Source organism: Mesoplodon densirostris, chromosome 16 (genome assembly GCF_025265405.1).
Source record: "Mesoplodon densirostris isolate mMesDen1 chromosome 16, mMesDen1 primary haplotype, whole genome shotgun sequence".
Lineage (NCBI taxonomy): Eukaryota > Metazoa > Chordata > Mammalia > Artiodactyla > Ziphiidae > Mesoplodon > Mesoplodon densirostris.
In genome coordinates, this window is record NC_082676.1 from 24,257,238 (window position 1) to 24,272,803 (window position 15,566).

Below are 15,566 nucleotides of genomic sequence, written 5' to 3' on the forward strand. Positions count from 1 at the left end.
TTGTTTCCATCATCACAGAAAGTTCGATTGGACAGTGCTGTTCTACAGCACCCTTTTCCTAGAATCTTGCTTGGATTGTGCCCCAACGCTGAACACTTTTGGAACCTTCCTGTTTTCTACTACATTAGGTCCAAATTCCTCCATGGAACTTCCAGGCCTTCTGTGAACTGTCCCCATTTGTGACATGTCCTGTCCACCGTTGTCTCCCATGGCCCTCCAGTGTGTAGCCTTCTTTCTGAGTGAGACCATTTGCCTCACTGCTCCACAGATATGCCGTGTCTGATTGAGGCTGTCCTGGACAACCAGGTGTGGGGGGCAGTAGCTGAGGCTGTCAGCTTTGAACCTGAGGATTTCAGGGTCTCGCACTTTGTAGGCATTCTCTCTGTAAATGTTCAGTGAACTAATATTATTCTCTCTTGCTTAGAATGTCCTGTAGCTCTCCAAATAGTCTCCATTCTTGAGGCCCCCTTCTCCACAGAGCTTTCCCTGACCTCTCTAGGTCTGTGTTTTTTCACCCTGAATTTCAATATCCATCCATCCATTTAACAGGTATTTATTAACTGCCTACCATGTGTGATGCACTGGGGATATGCTGGTAAATAAAACAAACATGGTCTGATTCTTTCCTACCAGAGCTTATCTCTTAATGGAGAGACAGGTGGTAAATAAGTAAACAAGCAAATAAATATCTAATTACAAATAGAGCACAGTGATAGAGAATAACGGGGTGGGTGTACTTAGTGTGGACTGGGAAGGTCTCTGAGGAGTTTTCATAGAAGCTAAGACTGAAGATTGAGGAACCAACCATGTCTTGACTATTCTTCAGTCTCCTGCACAGATGAGCATTTGTTCATTCTCCAGGATTTAATTCTGTGCTGCTGTTTGATGTGCTCTAGCTTTGTCCCTTCAACTAGATTGCAAGCTGCTTGTGAGCTGTGACTGTATCACTGTGACTCTGCGTTCTTACCACCGTGCTAAGCACGTAGGGGTGTCCGATCAGCCCTCGCTGAGTGAGGCTCCACCACTTTAAACTCTTAACTATAATCAGGGTCCTCCAGGGCCAGGACAGTCCCTTTGGCTGCCTCTCGGTTACTCTAGACCTAGGTGTCTCAGTTTCCTGAAGGATGCTTTTTTTGTATCGTGAGGGAAAACAAGTAGGCATCCCCGTAGATTGTGGGAAAATTGCTATGCAAACTAATTTTTGCCTCCCAGGCACCCCTTTTTCTTTCCTGCTTCCTCTCTCAGACCAGTTGGTTATCACTGACTTACTAGACGTGTGGTGGAAAGAAGGCAGAAGTTGGGTTCGTTGGTTTATTCAGCCATTTGTGTTGCTCTCCCGCTCTGTGCCAGGTACCACATCCCGACTAGAGCCAGTCAGCATCATCCCTTGACCTCACCAGTGCATTCTGGTTCCAAATCTACCACCAATTAGCTAGAGAAGCTCTAAGCCTCAGTGTACTTACCTTTCCAGTGAGGGTAATAGCATCTCTTCTTCCTGGCATACCTCACCATCAGAGCCAGGTGTGTGAAGGAGCTCTGACAGTCTGGAACAGTCAGGTTGTTATCATTGTTAATCTGAGTTGTGAGTCATCCTTTTCCTCCTGACTGATTATGGACTTGGCCCTTCCCAGCCATCTCACCCATCGCCAAGGCTGCCTGTTTGTGGCAGGCCGTGGCTCCCGGGGCTTTTGCTGTCCTGTGCTCTGGGCTCATTTTCTAAGTCCTTATAACACTCGCTCCCACTCGTGTTCCCTCCCGTGTAGCCTATGTGAGTCGCTGCCAGCAGCACTGCGGCATGTGCCCAGGGCACTTCAGACACAGGCGGGCTGTCGTGTTAGCAGATAGCTTGGAGAACAGTGATGTGCCTGAGCTTGTCCTTGGCTTCTGTCCCCATCTGCCGGAAGAAGCTGGTTTTCCCGACTCAGCCATTGTGCCAGGACAGTCTCTTGGAATTGTAGGGGTGTTTAGCAGGGGGCATTTGGGGCAGGTGGACGGTTTTTCCACCAAACTGTCAGTACCCCATACTGGACATGGCCCTTCCTGGCAGCAGCCCTAAAGCCAGACCTCATGTACTGCAGTGCCTCGGGGGCCAGACCACAGCGTGACATCGAATAAGTGATCCTGGCTCTTTGTGTAATGATTTATCACTTACAGAGCCTTTCATGGCTATTGTCTCTTAATTCTCACAACTCTGTGGGATAGGTTTGATTTTGCTTGTTTAGGTTGTGAGAAACTGAGGCTCAGGAAGGGCTAGTGGCTTTCCAAAGGCCACATAGCTTGTCAAGTGACAGAGCTGCCATTTGAACTCAGGTGGTCCGATCCGCAGATCTCACTGTTGTTTCAACTATATTCACAGCTGCATGCCCAAACAAGCTCCTAATCTTTGCACCTAACATATTACACTTAACAAAACACCCATACGTTATCTCTTATAATTCAAAGGTCCTGTAAGTAGGGCAGGCATTTTAGTCTCTGTTTAATAGATGAGAAGGTCAAGAGACAGCTTTAATAAATTGCCCACCGTCTCTGAGCTTGGTACTGGCAGGGCCAGGACTTGATCTTGTCTCCTAACTGACTTCCAAGCCCCAGTCAGCACTTTGTCTGGTTCCGTACACTACCTTGGCACCTGGACAGAGCAACTTCTCAGGGCCTTTCCCTTTAGTCACCCTTGCCCAGGAAGCAAGACCCTCCTCTCTCCCTCCTCAGAGCTCCAAGTTAGAAAATGGCCCTAGTCCAGGATGAAGGCCTCTTTGATATTTGGGCTTCCCAACAGAGCTCTCTCTCCTCTGTGTCGGGACAGCCGACGTTAGGCACACACAGGCTCTGAGCGCTCCCCTGGGGCCCATGGCAGTCCTGCCGAGCAGCCTGTTCCTCTGCTTAGGGAGAGGCTGGCCAGCCATAGCCAGCCCAGAGCTGGGTGACAGTGAGGCCAAGGTCCCTGGCTCTCATCGCTAAAGAGCTAGCTGCCTTGCAGATGTGTGTCCTTGGACCAGGGGAGAAGATGCAACCTACACTCACCTCTGTTCTTGGGAAGAAATAAATACTCACAGTACTCCACGCCCATTCCTTGTGGATGGCAGTGGACCCACTGCTGCTCCCATCTCTCTTCTCTTCCTCTCAGGTGTTGCCTGGGCCTGGGCGGGCTGTAGAGGGAGTTGTGGCCTAGGAGGGTCCATCAGACATGTGCCCCATCTCTGTATCAACCTTATTAGCCAGTCACTTGGCCCCTCTGGGTCCCATGTTCTTCCCCTGTATAAAATGAAGGGGTCAGACCAGATGCTCTCTGAAGACCCCTTCCAAACTCTACCAAGTAGCTGTCCCATTTCTCTCTCATGGTATCTGTAAGGCCCCTCTGAGCTGATTTTGTGTTGCTAGCGTGTTCACAGTATCCCCAGCTTTTGTATCCTGGCTCTGCCATATGCCCCAGAAGAACAGTTGTGCTGTGTATTCTAGGGGGTCCTTTCAGATGATCGTGGGCTGGCTGCTGCCCTCTGGAGAACCTTCTTCAACCAGAAATGTGAAGACCCTCGACAACTTGAATTGTTGGTGGAGTATGTGAGGAAACAGGTGAGCAGTCCTTCCCCTCCCCTCCAGAGCCTCCTGGACAACAGGTCCTTCCTGAGGTCTGTGGATGCTGGACTTGCAGAGGATCATGAGAGGTTGAGTTCCCAGAGTCCAGTATGAGGGAATTCTGACCAGATCATGTCAGCAGTGGGCACCGATCAAGAAAGAACACCTTCCGTGGATCCAGCCATGAGCCAGGTCAGGGGTCAGGGAGTAGGAATAGAAGAATAAAGGGCACCGAGAAGTCTGCTGCTTTTATAAACCTGTTGTCTTTCATTCACTGCACATTCGACTGTCTGCTGTGTGTGCAGTGCCTTACTGATCCTGGGCACACACAGTCCTCCTGTAAGATAGCAGCACGGGGTGCAGTGAAGCTCCCTTTAGGTACCCACTTTGAGCCCCAGGATTCATGTTTCCAGCTCCTGGCTTCCAACAGGATTGGGCTCCAGGCAGCATTCCACAACATCCTGTAAGCCTCTTCCCACTGGGCGCTATCTGTCGTCAAGCAGAGTCCCCCTGCTTCATTCCTCACCCCTCTGGCTGCCCAGGGCTCCCTGACACCAAAGCTTCTAAGAGAAAGCTCCAGGGTGAGGACTGCTTAACTACATAGTCTTCCTCGAGCCCAGGAAGAATTCACTCCTGTTCTCTCTGCCCCCGGATCCTGTATTGATGGGAAATCCATACATTATAGATAAGGGAGAGCTGAGTGGCAGGGAAGAGGCACATGTAGGCTTTCCCAGGGTCTCCCAGTGAGTCAGGCTATGCAGCTGGTCTAGAGCCCCCAGCTGGGTGATTCATGCAGCCACTAGAGGCCTCAGCTGCTCCAGACCGCTCACCAGCTCAGGCTGTCCCATGAGTCACACCTTTGCTTCACGGGCCTGGCCCCTGGAGCCAAAGGGGCCTCACCTCACAATTATTCTCTTATTCACCTGTGTCCACGGCCTTCAAGCCTCCAACAGCCAGGAGAGGGAAGGCCAGGCTCTGGCTCCAAGGAGAAGACAGGTCCAGCAGGCCCAGCTGGTTGATTACTGGAAAACTACATACTAAGGCTCTTCAGGGGGTAGAGAACCCCAGAAGCCAGGACTGCTGTTTGACCATTCTTCAAATCTGCCAGATCTGGGAAGAAGGCACTGTGGCCAGAGGACCCCACCCACAGAGAGTTCTGAGACTCACACTGTTGACTGGACTCGCCCTCAGACAGGAGTAGCAATTGGCAAAGCAAATGCTATGTTTTCTGAGAGACCAGCCCAACTTTTCCATCTACCGCGGTGGGCTTGTGCCAGGGGCCACAACAAGGGCACAGCTGGGACCTCTCCGAGGGCCCTGAAGGAAGGGGCTGCCACACCAATAAGAAGGCCCAGATTGCCCCAGTGAGAGGCAGGCACTAGAAAACAGTGATAGAGCTCTTAGGGAAGCAGCGAGCTCTGATGGGGACCCAGTTCTGTCAGCAAACCTTTTGAGCACCTATTCTACCAGCCTCTCTGTTGAGAAAGCAGGAATTAGTAAGACCCAGTCCTGCCCTCTAGGATCCAGCTCATGATTTGGCAAGGAAACCAGTCAGGCACAAGGCTAACCCTGGAATAAGTCAGTCTGCAATGTATACAGGCAGGAGCAGAGTCTATGAAAGGCTAAAGAAAGGAGGGACTAAGTCTGACCGAGTGGATCGGGGAAGGCCAGGAGGCTAGTCCTGGGCCATGATGCCAGTTGGTCTGGTAGATGGCCTGAGACCCATTCAGAGATCTTGCTGAGATTTTCAACTCAGGAGATGGGCATAGTGGTGGCATTAGGGACAGAAATGGAGTAATTGGAAAGAGGAGTGGCTTTTAGGTGAGATAACAGGTCAGTTGATCTCCTTGCACTGGAGACATGTGGAAATCCAGACCTGAGGTGTGTGTGAGAGACTGGGGGTGAGTGCGAGGGTCTGCAGCCTAAAAACAAAGCAGCGGGAGTGAAGGAATTCTTGGAAGAGGAAGTCGATGCAAGGCCTAAGATGAGGCCTTTGGACTCCTGCCACCTCTCCTTTCCCCCCAGTTGCCTTCTCACCCTCAAATGGAGCCTCATCTTTCTGAATCCAGTGCTGACTCCTGCTCTGATCCAGCTCTCGCCCTAGAGTTTGCCTGTGCAGTTGCAAGCACTTGTCCTTGTTCATCTCCTTACCAGCAGGAGCCTGGCAATCCTCCCAGAGGTGGCCTTTGTCGCCTAGGACTTGCCACTCGTTAGAGCACCTGCCTCTTGCAAAACTGCCCGACCACGCCTCCCTGCAGCTGCTCCTGTTCTCCATCACAGGTGTCCCCTCTCCGCATTGTTCAGGGGGATAAACTCCCTCAGTCATCCTAGAGGGGTGAAGCTGGGGTGCACTAACCATGGGGTCAGGGCCCACTAGAGGACAGTAGAAGCATACACATTTTTTTTTAAGTTCCAGGGACTAGCAGTGTCCTTCATCCTGTGGGGTACACGTTACTATTGTGGGCCCCTTCCTCAGACAAGGGAACTTAAATCTCCGAGAAGGGAATTGGCTCACCTTGGGTAACATCGCTACCCTGAATGGACAATCAGACACACAGTTCTTCTGGTCCACAAAGTCAGGGCTTGTGTGTCAGACATTTGTCCATTCAGAGGCACAATGGGGAATTCCCTAAAGCCTGAGAAAGCTTCCTTAGTGACTTGTTTCTTTGAACCCCCGTAAATGTAATAATCCAGGAGATCAGAGACCACTACCCGCGTCCCCCCTACCCCTGCTCCAGGCTTGGGAGCTGGGATGGTCGGAAGCCCCTCATGCCCCCACCCCGTTCTCTCCTTTGGGAGGCTGGTTCCTTGTGCTATCTCACGTCTGTCCTGCCCTTGTCCCTTTCCTGTTTCCTGTTCTCCTGATTGCAGATACAGTACCTGGACTCCATGAACGGTGAGGATCTGCTTCTGACAGGGGAGGTGAGCTGGCGCCCTCTAGTGGAGGAGAATCCTAAGAGCATCCTGAAGCCCCATTCCCCAACTTACAATGATGAGGGTCTTTGATGGGCTGGTCCCTCCAAACAGCTGGCCAACTGTCTCTGAGGAACTGCCAGAAGAGTTTGGGCTGTTTGGCCCAGGATCCTGCAGGAAGTGGCCTGAACTGACCTTTGAATAGCATCTGTCAAACACCTGGCCCCATTTGTGTTGATTTTCCTCTTAGTACACCCAGGAGTCTGATTGGGTAGGGTACGGTGCTGGGAGAACCCTTAGCCCTTCTAAGGTGTCCTCTCCCTCAAGAGAAGCCCTGAGCCAAGAGCTCCCCTACCCACTCCCCAGGTCCCCTCTAGGAAACATGCAATTGACAGCTTTTCCCAAAGGCCACAGAAGGGAATGGGGGTAGGTTAGAAAGGGGACACCCCCTCCCCCCGAAGGGCCCACTGTGGCCTAGGAGCAGTTTGTAATGCTTCTGAGTCAAGACGGGTAACCACGCTCTGTCCTCCGGCGTTGAGCCGTGGGGTTGAGTTGGCCATGAAAAGAAACAGAGACTTCTCTCTGCCATGGCTCTTTATTCCTGGGTCTTCTAGAAACTTACCTGGGATGGTGGATGCCATGAGCTGAGGAGCACTGCCCAGCTCTAACTGTCAGTTAGAGACAGGGAGGCGGAGAGGCTCAGGGGCGTCTCTGCTGCTGCTTCTGCCTCCAGCTCATGGAGATGTCACTGTTCTGGCCAAGGTACAGCCTTCCAGGCCATGACCTTGGGGACCCAGGAGGCCTCTATGGCCAGGGGGCTTGTCACATCCTGAGTCATTTGGGAAGAGGCCTCAAGGGAAAGGTCCCTTTGTCACACACTCCCGTTGAACTGGGTGAGGAACATGCTGCCTTTTCCTCTCTTGGCTCCCCCTTACACGAGGCACTGGGGAGAAGGGGAGAAGAGGACACACTCCTCCTGGCTTCGTCGCTCCGCCCCAGGACCCAGCCCCGTGCCCAGCCTTCCACCCCCTTCCCAACTCCAGGGGCATGTGCTGCAGAGCCACCTTGGTCTGAGCACTTGAGGACCAGTCCCCTCCTCCCTCTGAGTGTGGGTCATCTCTGGGGGAATTTTCTTTAAATTGAAGAAAGGGGGCGGAGAACCATATCGCCCCTCCCCCATCAAACTTCTTCATTTAACTTGCTATAAAATGAGTCATATAAAGAAACTCTATAAGGGTGAGGTATATCTCACTTCTGTGAAAACATTACAAATCAAACCACCTTCTCTGAGTTTATTTAAGATGCTTTTGTTGCACACGGAGCTCTAGAGTGAAGCCTCCTGTGTGTGTGAGATAATAACACCTTGTAACTCATTACAGCTGGGCACTATTTACATAAACCAGAGCTGGGCCAGGCAGGAATTTGCTGATTAATTTATTTTTAATGGAGTGAAGTATACCATGCACCAAAATAAACTTTACGGTGTGTACCTAACTGCTCCTGGAATGGATGGAAAAATTAATGGAACAGATTTGGCTCTCAACTCTACACATTAATTTATATATAAAAGTTATTTGAGCCTTAACCCATTTGCTGCCCAGGGCAGCTCCCCAACCACAGATCCCAGCCTGCAGCACCAGTTCAGCTACCAGGCTTGCTTTAGAATCATGGCATCTCAGATTGGAAGGACCGTTAGCGGTCATTTAGTCCAGCCCTGGTCCGGAACTTGACACCCCTTCTCAACATCCCAGTTGCCTATGTTCATACGGGCCCTATATGAATACCTCCAGCAGCAGACAGCCCCCACCTGCAGAGCCAAGTCCTGTCTCCATAAGAAGAGTAATCACCAAACACTGCAACTTATGACACACAGCCATGTTTCAAAGAGCCAGTTGATGTCATGTCTGTTATGTCCCAAACAAAGCCCTCACTTCCTGGCCGTAGGCATCTTTCACTGACTACACCCGCCCCCCACCCCCCAAATAAAATCCAGGCTCCTTGGAAGCTGCAAGGCTCTTCTTAGTTTGATCCTTGTTTGTCTTTTTGAGTCTCTAACCCCTTTCTTTTCTGAGCAACTGAACCATTTTGGGGTTACCCGAGGAGACTACGCTGTATGTTTTCTCTGCCTGGAATCCTGTCCGCTCTTCTGACTAAAGAAATTCCACATGTCCCCTAATACCACCCTCTCCTGTTCACCCCAGGCAGTATTCTCCAGAGGAACTATTTTTTACATACCCACCCTCCATCCTGCACTTGTGAGCACCTTCAGAGTGGGCATTGGTATTTGGATCAGTCGCCTTTGTTTTTCCAGCATCCAGCAGCATGGCTGGACCTTAGTAGGCATCAGTGTAAGCTTTGATAAATGAAAGAAGGAATGAATGACTAAATCACCAATCATTATCTATACAGGCCCAACAAAAAGCCCCTTTCTGGACCATTCTCTCAGTCTGTGCTACAGTTCAGCTTATTTTAATAATTCAGTACGAAGTACCTCCTTTGGCCTTCAAATAGGAACGAAAGCCAGATGTTCTTTCCATAGCTAAACGTTTTTCTATTGAAAATTGTTATTATACAGAACAAGTGAAAGATGTTTTCTTTGCTCTCAGGGAGATTGCTCTCTAGGAATAATTTTGTCCTTTATTTGTACTCTGTATACGTCTAGAAAGGATCACAGCCAATTAAGAGACACAGGTGTAAAAACTGCAAAACGACTGAAACAAAGTTTAAGAGATAAGATGCAAGTATTGGTAGGTTAGAAAACCTAGCCCGCTAATAACCAACTTTCACGTGACTTTTTCAGCAATTTATAAAGTGTGATCTCATGTGTGCATTGTCTCGCAGCAGTTCTGTAAAATAGGTACTGTTCTCCTGATTCTTATCCCCTTTACACAAGAGACGAGACGGGACTACAGCTCAGAGAGGCCTGGAAGATGAACCAGGGTGAGAAGGGGCCTAGAGTGCCCAGCCTTCATCTTCAGCCCTGGGGCCCTTGCTCTCTCCCCACCCCACATTGCTTCCCGCAGGTCAGTGAGGAAATCTGCAACTGAGTATAAAACCTTGCTCTGAGCTCCCTGGAAGCCAAAGGCAGAAATGAGACAGGCTGAAGGTTATTCCCATTGTCACATGAAAGGAATTATACTTATTCATCAGAAGAAACAAATGTTTTCCTTACTCTTCCGAGAATATATTATAGGGTCTGAAAATGAGAAATACTGAACAATGTTGCGAATAGTACCCCTAAGATTTCAGATTTGCCTAAAATTTTAAAAATTGCAAGTATTGCTTTCTTACATCAAGCTGAGATTAAAGCCCAGGCTACACTTCAGCCAGGGTTTTTTGTGTTTCTGTTCTTCGCCAGACGCTGCTTGGTGTTTTCAGTTAGTATCTCATTTAATCCTCAGTGACAGTTCTGTGAGCTAAGTGTTATTTCTAAGTTCATGTTACTGCTGAGGGGAACTGAAGCTCAGGGAAGCCCGGATTTACCTTGCATGCAGACTCAGGCGGTTCTGACACCCACGTCCAATGCTTTTAGTTCTAGAAAAGGAGTACTAGATGGGGAAAGGGTCAGTTGTGCTACATGAAAAAGTAAAAGGAAAACTAAAGCAGTATTCCAGCCACGTGGGCTTCTGTGGGCGCATACACATACAGGAAAAGTCAGAACACGGGAGTTCAGGTTCAAGGTTAAGAAAAGCCTTCGAGGAGTTGGAACATGATGGGCAAGGTTTAGGTAGGTGGAAAGAAAAACAGGAAGTGAGGATCCGCGGCACGGAGCAGGAAACTTCAGACTCAAGTGGAGCAGCCGAGTCGGTTGCCAGGGAAGAAAAGGTTGCCGAGATCCAGATGGGGCCACGGCTCAGGGAAGCCTGGGTAACGCTGCATCTGGCAGGGGCTGTGACCTGATGGGAGTGCAGGTGCACAGCGGCGTGCAGGGTGGATGGGCGCAGTCAGGAAGGATTCTAGCCATCTAGGCTTGAAGGCCTGGGAGCGATTGTAGAAATTCAGAGGAAGTTCAAACCCCAGAGGCGTTGCAGGGAATAAAATCGTCCTATGAGATAGGGCAGGGATTACTGCCCCCATGATGCACTAGGTAAGCAGGTCCACTGAGGAGAAACCACTTACCGGTGCAAGAAACCACTTACATAGCGAAGCTGACCAGTCTCATGTCTTCAAGCCCCACCCCACTGCTTTGGTGCATGTTGGTTGTGTCTGTATGGGGAGCTGGTCTGACGGAAGATGCATCAGGGAGGGCAAGGGCATAGGGCAGGCCTGGACCTTGGGGGATGATGAGGACCTCGGGGCCAAGGACTTTGGCCCTGTCTTCGGTATAGAAGGGACACCTGAAGTCATGAAACTGGATGAGTTCCCAGAGACGAAATGTGGAGGGTAGAAAAGGGAGTGGGGTGGGCGTGGGAGAAAGCACCCACCGGGATTGGGGACGGGGTTAGGAAGAGATTAGGAGCCAGCGCAGAGGCGGAATCAGGAGTAAAAGCCAGGCGTGGGCGGTGTGGGTGGAGCCTTCCAGGAGGAGGAGGCTCTTAAGGCCGTGTGCTGTAGAGCGTAGGGCCGGGGGTAAGTGGGTGGAGCTTAAGGGCTTTAGACTTCCAAGAACAAGACTTTTTTTTTTTTTTTTTTTTTTTTTTTTTTTTTGCGGTATGCGGGCCTCTCGGTGTTGTGGCCTCTCCCATTGCGGGGCACAGGCTCCGGACGCAGGCTCAGCGGCCATGGCTCACGGGCCCAGCCGCTCCGCGGCATGTGAGATCTTCCCGGACCGGGGCACGAACCCATGTCCCCTGCATCGGCAGGCGGACTCTCACCCACTGTGCCACCAGGGAAGCCCCAAGAACAAGACTTTTGAGAGCAGGTTATGGCAACAGTTGTGGTATCTTGGGAGGTGCCTAGATGAGAAGGAACGGAGAAGAATCGGGCAGGAGATAGGAGAGCAGGTGTTTTCAGCACAGGAAAGAACTGAAGATGTGCATGGAGGTGGGGAGGAGTCTGATTTTGTGTAAAGCAATGAGTGGAGTAGGAAGCGTCCCTCAAGCGTGAGGAATTAGGGTTAGATCCCTCTGGAAGTGGAAGCCTGGTCTGGAGAACAAGGGCCTGGCTTTGGAGGGGAGGAGGGAAGCCTTTCCCGAGACCAGAGCTTGGAGGGCAGGTGGGGGGCAAGTGATTTCTGAGGTGAGGGCCCAGAGGGAAGGGAGCTCACACTGGTCTCCATGCCCGGGGAACCTAGAGTTTATCAGCGCTTGGGGTGAGGTGGGGAAGGAAGGGGAGTGGGCAGTCTGTGGGCCGAGAACACGACAGTCCCAAAGTGAACCCTTCCCGTGGGAGCAGCCCTTTACCTGCTACCCTGGCTCTGCCCCCTTCAGCCTTCTCCCACTGCATCCCACTGTGCCCTGACCTCTGACACCATGGACTTGGCCTTAGGGAGGATAGGCCAGACCTCAGGCCCCTGGCCATGATCTTCGACCCGTTCACTCTGCCCTGGTGATAACCACCCCTCACAAGTTTTCTGTGGCTTCCAGGGGACTTCCCTCAAGCCATGCTGCTGAGCCCAGGGCCCAGACCCTGCCCAGGTCAAGGACCTCCATCCCTCTGATGAGGTGCGAAAAGGTCCCGGAGAGCCTGGCCCGGGATTTCTGGGAAGGGAATCTTCAAGCACTGACCCGTAACGTCAAAAAGTGATAGAACACAATGTGAGCACTAGAAGGGACTTGGAGACCTCCAGCCTCTTGCTCTACAGATGGGAGGCTGAGGCCTTGAGAGGCTCACTCAAGTTTTCACAGTCGGGAACCAGAATCACTGACCTGTGCTGGCTTGCTTCTTCCCTCTTTTTCTCTCTCCCTGTGGCCAGAAACAGTTCCTTCACCTCCCAGTCACCATCTGAGAAAGAGCCTACAACAGGGCTGTACTCTAATTGGGTGTGGAGGGTGGAACATGGTTCCTCTAAGCTTCCAGAATGGCTCATGAGCTCTAAACCCCAAGCAATTGATTTATACCTCGGCTTATTCTGTGGCTTATAATTATTTCTGAGTCTGCCTTCCCCACTAAACTGAGTTCCTCCAGGGCACAGACTAAGTCTTACTCATCTTTGGGACCACGGTGCTGGCCTACAGTAAGCATTAAATATACATTGGGTGGACTGCATGGGCAGAGGGAGAGGGGATGGGGAGGGAGACGTGGCTGGATCAATAATGTGGGGGGCTTAAGAGATCAATGGCTAATATATCTTCTTCCCCTCCCAAGTCCAGAATGAATTGAAAAATAAGAGACAGACACATGGACATCAAAATGGGGGCTTTACCAGTATTTCTGATAAAGCGGATTGGAGAATGTAGCTTTTGCTTTTGGGCCAAATGGACTTAATAATATCCTCCCCCAAATAAACATGCACCCCCCACGCCCCCAAAAAAGGGGCAGACCTGTCTTCCTGGCAGTGACAGAACCTCCTGTGGAATTTTACAGTGTAGATCAATGGAGAATATGCTACTTCTGCCTACAGCAGAACCGAGAGAGAGAGAGAGAGAGAGAGAGAGAGAGAGATACCCAGAAATACTTGAGCTCAGCTCCTTCCCTAAGCCACTAATCAGCCAAGCCATTCCCCTCCTCTGAGGAGGATGCAGCCTGTGAGGATTTAGGGAGTGGTCCTCTCACCCTTCTCCTCCAGAAGAGTGGAGTGGGAATTCTCTCCCCTTATGGAAACATGGGGAGTGGGGACAGGTCTCCCACTGTGGGATGGGTTACAGTGGACGGATGGGTAGAGGGGGTGGAGGGAAGGACATGGGGGAAAGGGTGAGACCCCATCGTCAACTGTTACAGTGTCGACCCAGACACAGTCACCTTTCCAAAGCAGATGCCAAAATCCTTATTCCTGTGATCGCACTTGCCCAGTGCACATCTGTGTATGCAGAGTGGAGAGAGGACCTTGACTCCTGTGAGCTGGGATGAGAGACCAAATCTCAGAGCCACACTCCACTGACATGGCCCAGGGCCATGTTCACCTTCAGGGCTGGCCTTTGGTCTGGAAGGGGCCGGAGACGGACCCGAAGGAGCTTCCGTGGTGCTGCTTCGTTTGCCGTCAGGCCTTCACTGAGCCCCTGCCCCTTCATGGCTGGAAAAGCTCTAAATTCAGCATGTACTAGCTCCTCGTCCTCTCAGTCAGGCACTTGACACAGAGTAGTCCACTTATTCCTCACAACAACCTGGTGAAGGAGATGGCGTTGGTCCCATTTTACAGATTACGCCACTGTGACTCAGAGTTGTGATTGTTTGGCTTACCCATTAAGTGCCAGAGCCCGTGTGGCCTCCTGAAGGCCTATGTGGCGCTCAAGAACAGCAAACCACACCATCTGGGTTGTTTCTGGGACTCCTGCTTCGGGCCACTCTGCCCCCGGGGGCCTGCTTCCTAAGTTATTCTAAAATACCGCTCAATGGATCTTGCCAACCTCTGGACCTCAGCAAGGCCCTCTTCAGGGTGTGGCTCCAGACGGCCTTTCCGGCAGCCCTTTCCCTGCGCTGCTGCTCCCAATACCTTCAGTAGGCAGGCCCCCCGCCCCTCTAGTCCTCCAGCCTGGAACGCCCAGCCCTCCACCCTGCATGTCTCAAAATCTTTCTCATCCCTTAATACCCAGCTTGAGCCAGTCTCTGGGAATCCTCACGACTTGTCCCTGTGTCAGGCTCTTAGGTCACTTTGCCTTGATTCAAGGGATTCAGGCACACTCTGGCGCCCCTACTAGCCCTGGCTGCTCCTCGCAGGAATCTTGTCTCCCCTGACCCAGAGGTGCCACGGTAAAGGTGTGTGGCAGTGTTGGCATCAGAGCAGCCTGCAACTGAAGGGCTGTAGCCCAGCCTCTGCTCCCACCAGCCCCACATGACATTCACCTGCCCAGGTGCCACTCAGCTTCTAAGAGAGAACAGACAAGGCTAAATGGCCCCTAGGATAGCAGAATGATGCCAGGCAGGCGCCTGACACACCCCCTGGACAGGAAAATACCTTTCTTCCTCTTAATAACAGTTATCAAGGGGCCTGTGCCCGACCCACTGCATCCAGGGTCTGGGCTTAGCTATCTCTATGGCTCTCGTCACCCTGGGTCCCCACCCCTAGGCTCAGTCCCAAGGCTAGGATATACTTGTCTGCCCTCCCATTGCCCTTTACCCACTCAGCCCATAGGACGGGTGGACAGTCCTGCAGCCCTAGGGGATTTCGTTTGATTTATACGCTTTTATTATCAGGGTATCCGGGATCCCTTGGAGCCCTTTTCAACTCAGTCTTCCCATCCTTGCCCCTCTCAGTTGAGCTCCCTTGTACAGACACTTAGTACCACAGTCCAATGTCAGGGTCAAAGACCACCCCTGCCGCCCAGACATTCATGCACACAGATATGCACCCAGACACATACACGAGAACATACACAGATGCACATGCAAGTAAATATACACTGATGCGCAGCTAGATACTTAAAGACAGCCAAGCAGACACACAAACATCACAAATAGTATGTAATGTACACACATGCCCAGGTATATAGTTATGCATAGGTATAGTGTACAGGCATACCTCATTTTATTGTACTTCACTGTACAGTGCTTTGCAGATACTGCATTTTTTTTTTACCAACTGAAGGTTTATAGCAACCCTGAGTTCTCAGATGATGGCTAGCATATTTTAGCAATAAAGTGTTTTTTAATTATGATATGTACATTGTTTTTTTAGACAATTCTATTGCACACTTAATAGACTACAGTATAGTGTAAACATAACTTCTGTATGCACTGGGAAACCAAAAAAATTGTGTGATTCATTTTATTGAGATATCAATATTTGCTTTATTGCGGTGGTCTGGAACTGAACCCATAATATCTCTGAGGTGTTCCTGTATATGTCGAGTTGAGCCACGTGAAATTGTCAATATTCAGTGGTTTTTTTACTTAACAAGATGGAATCTAATACAAATGTGGGCGTGGAGGAAAATATTAAAAAATACAGAGCCAAATGTGTACACCCATGTTCAAGCAGTATTATTCACAATAGCCAAAAGGTGGAAACAATCCAAGTGTCTATCAGTGGGTGAATGGATAAACAA

The 15,566-nt window shown here is 50.7% G+C and overlaps 1 protein-coding gene across 2 annotated transcripts in view; it reads left to right on the plus strand.

Annotated features, from left to right (window-relative positions):
- Positions 1–9,808, plus strand: part of LOC132476335 (ubiquinol-cytochrome-c reductase complex assembly factor 1) — a 94,614-nt gene extending 84,806 nt beyond the window's left edge. For both annotated transcript variants that reach the window (XM_060078223.1, XM_060078224.1), the window contains 2 exons: positions 3,454–3,567; positions 6,442–9,808. In XM_060078223.1, the coding sequence (XP_059934206.1) occupies positions 3,454–3,567; positions 6,442–6,576 (249 nt within the window). In that variant the 3' untranslated portion in view covers positions 6,577–9,808. The remainder of the gene's footprint in view (positions 1–3,453; positions 3,568–6,441) is intronic.
- Positions 9,809–15,566: the final 5,758 nt, after the last annotated feature.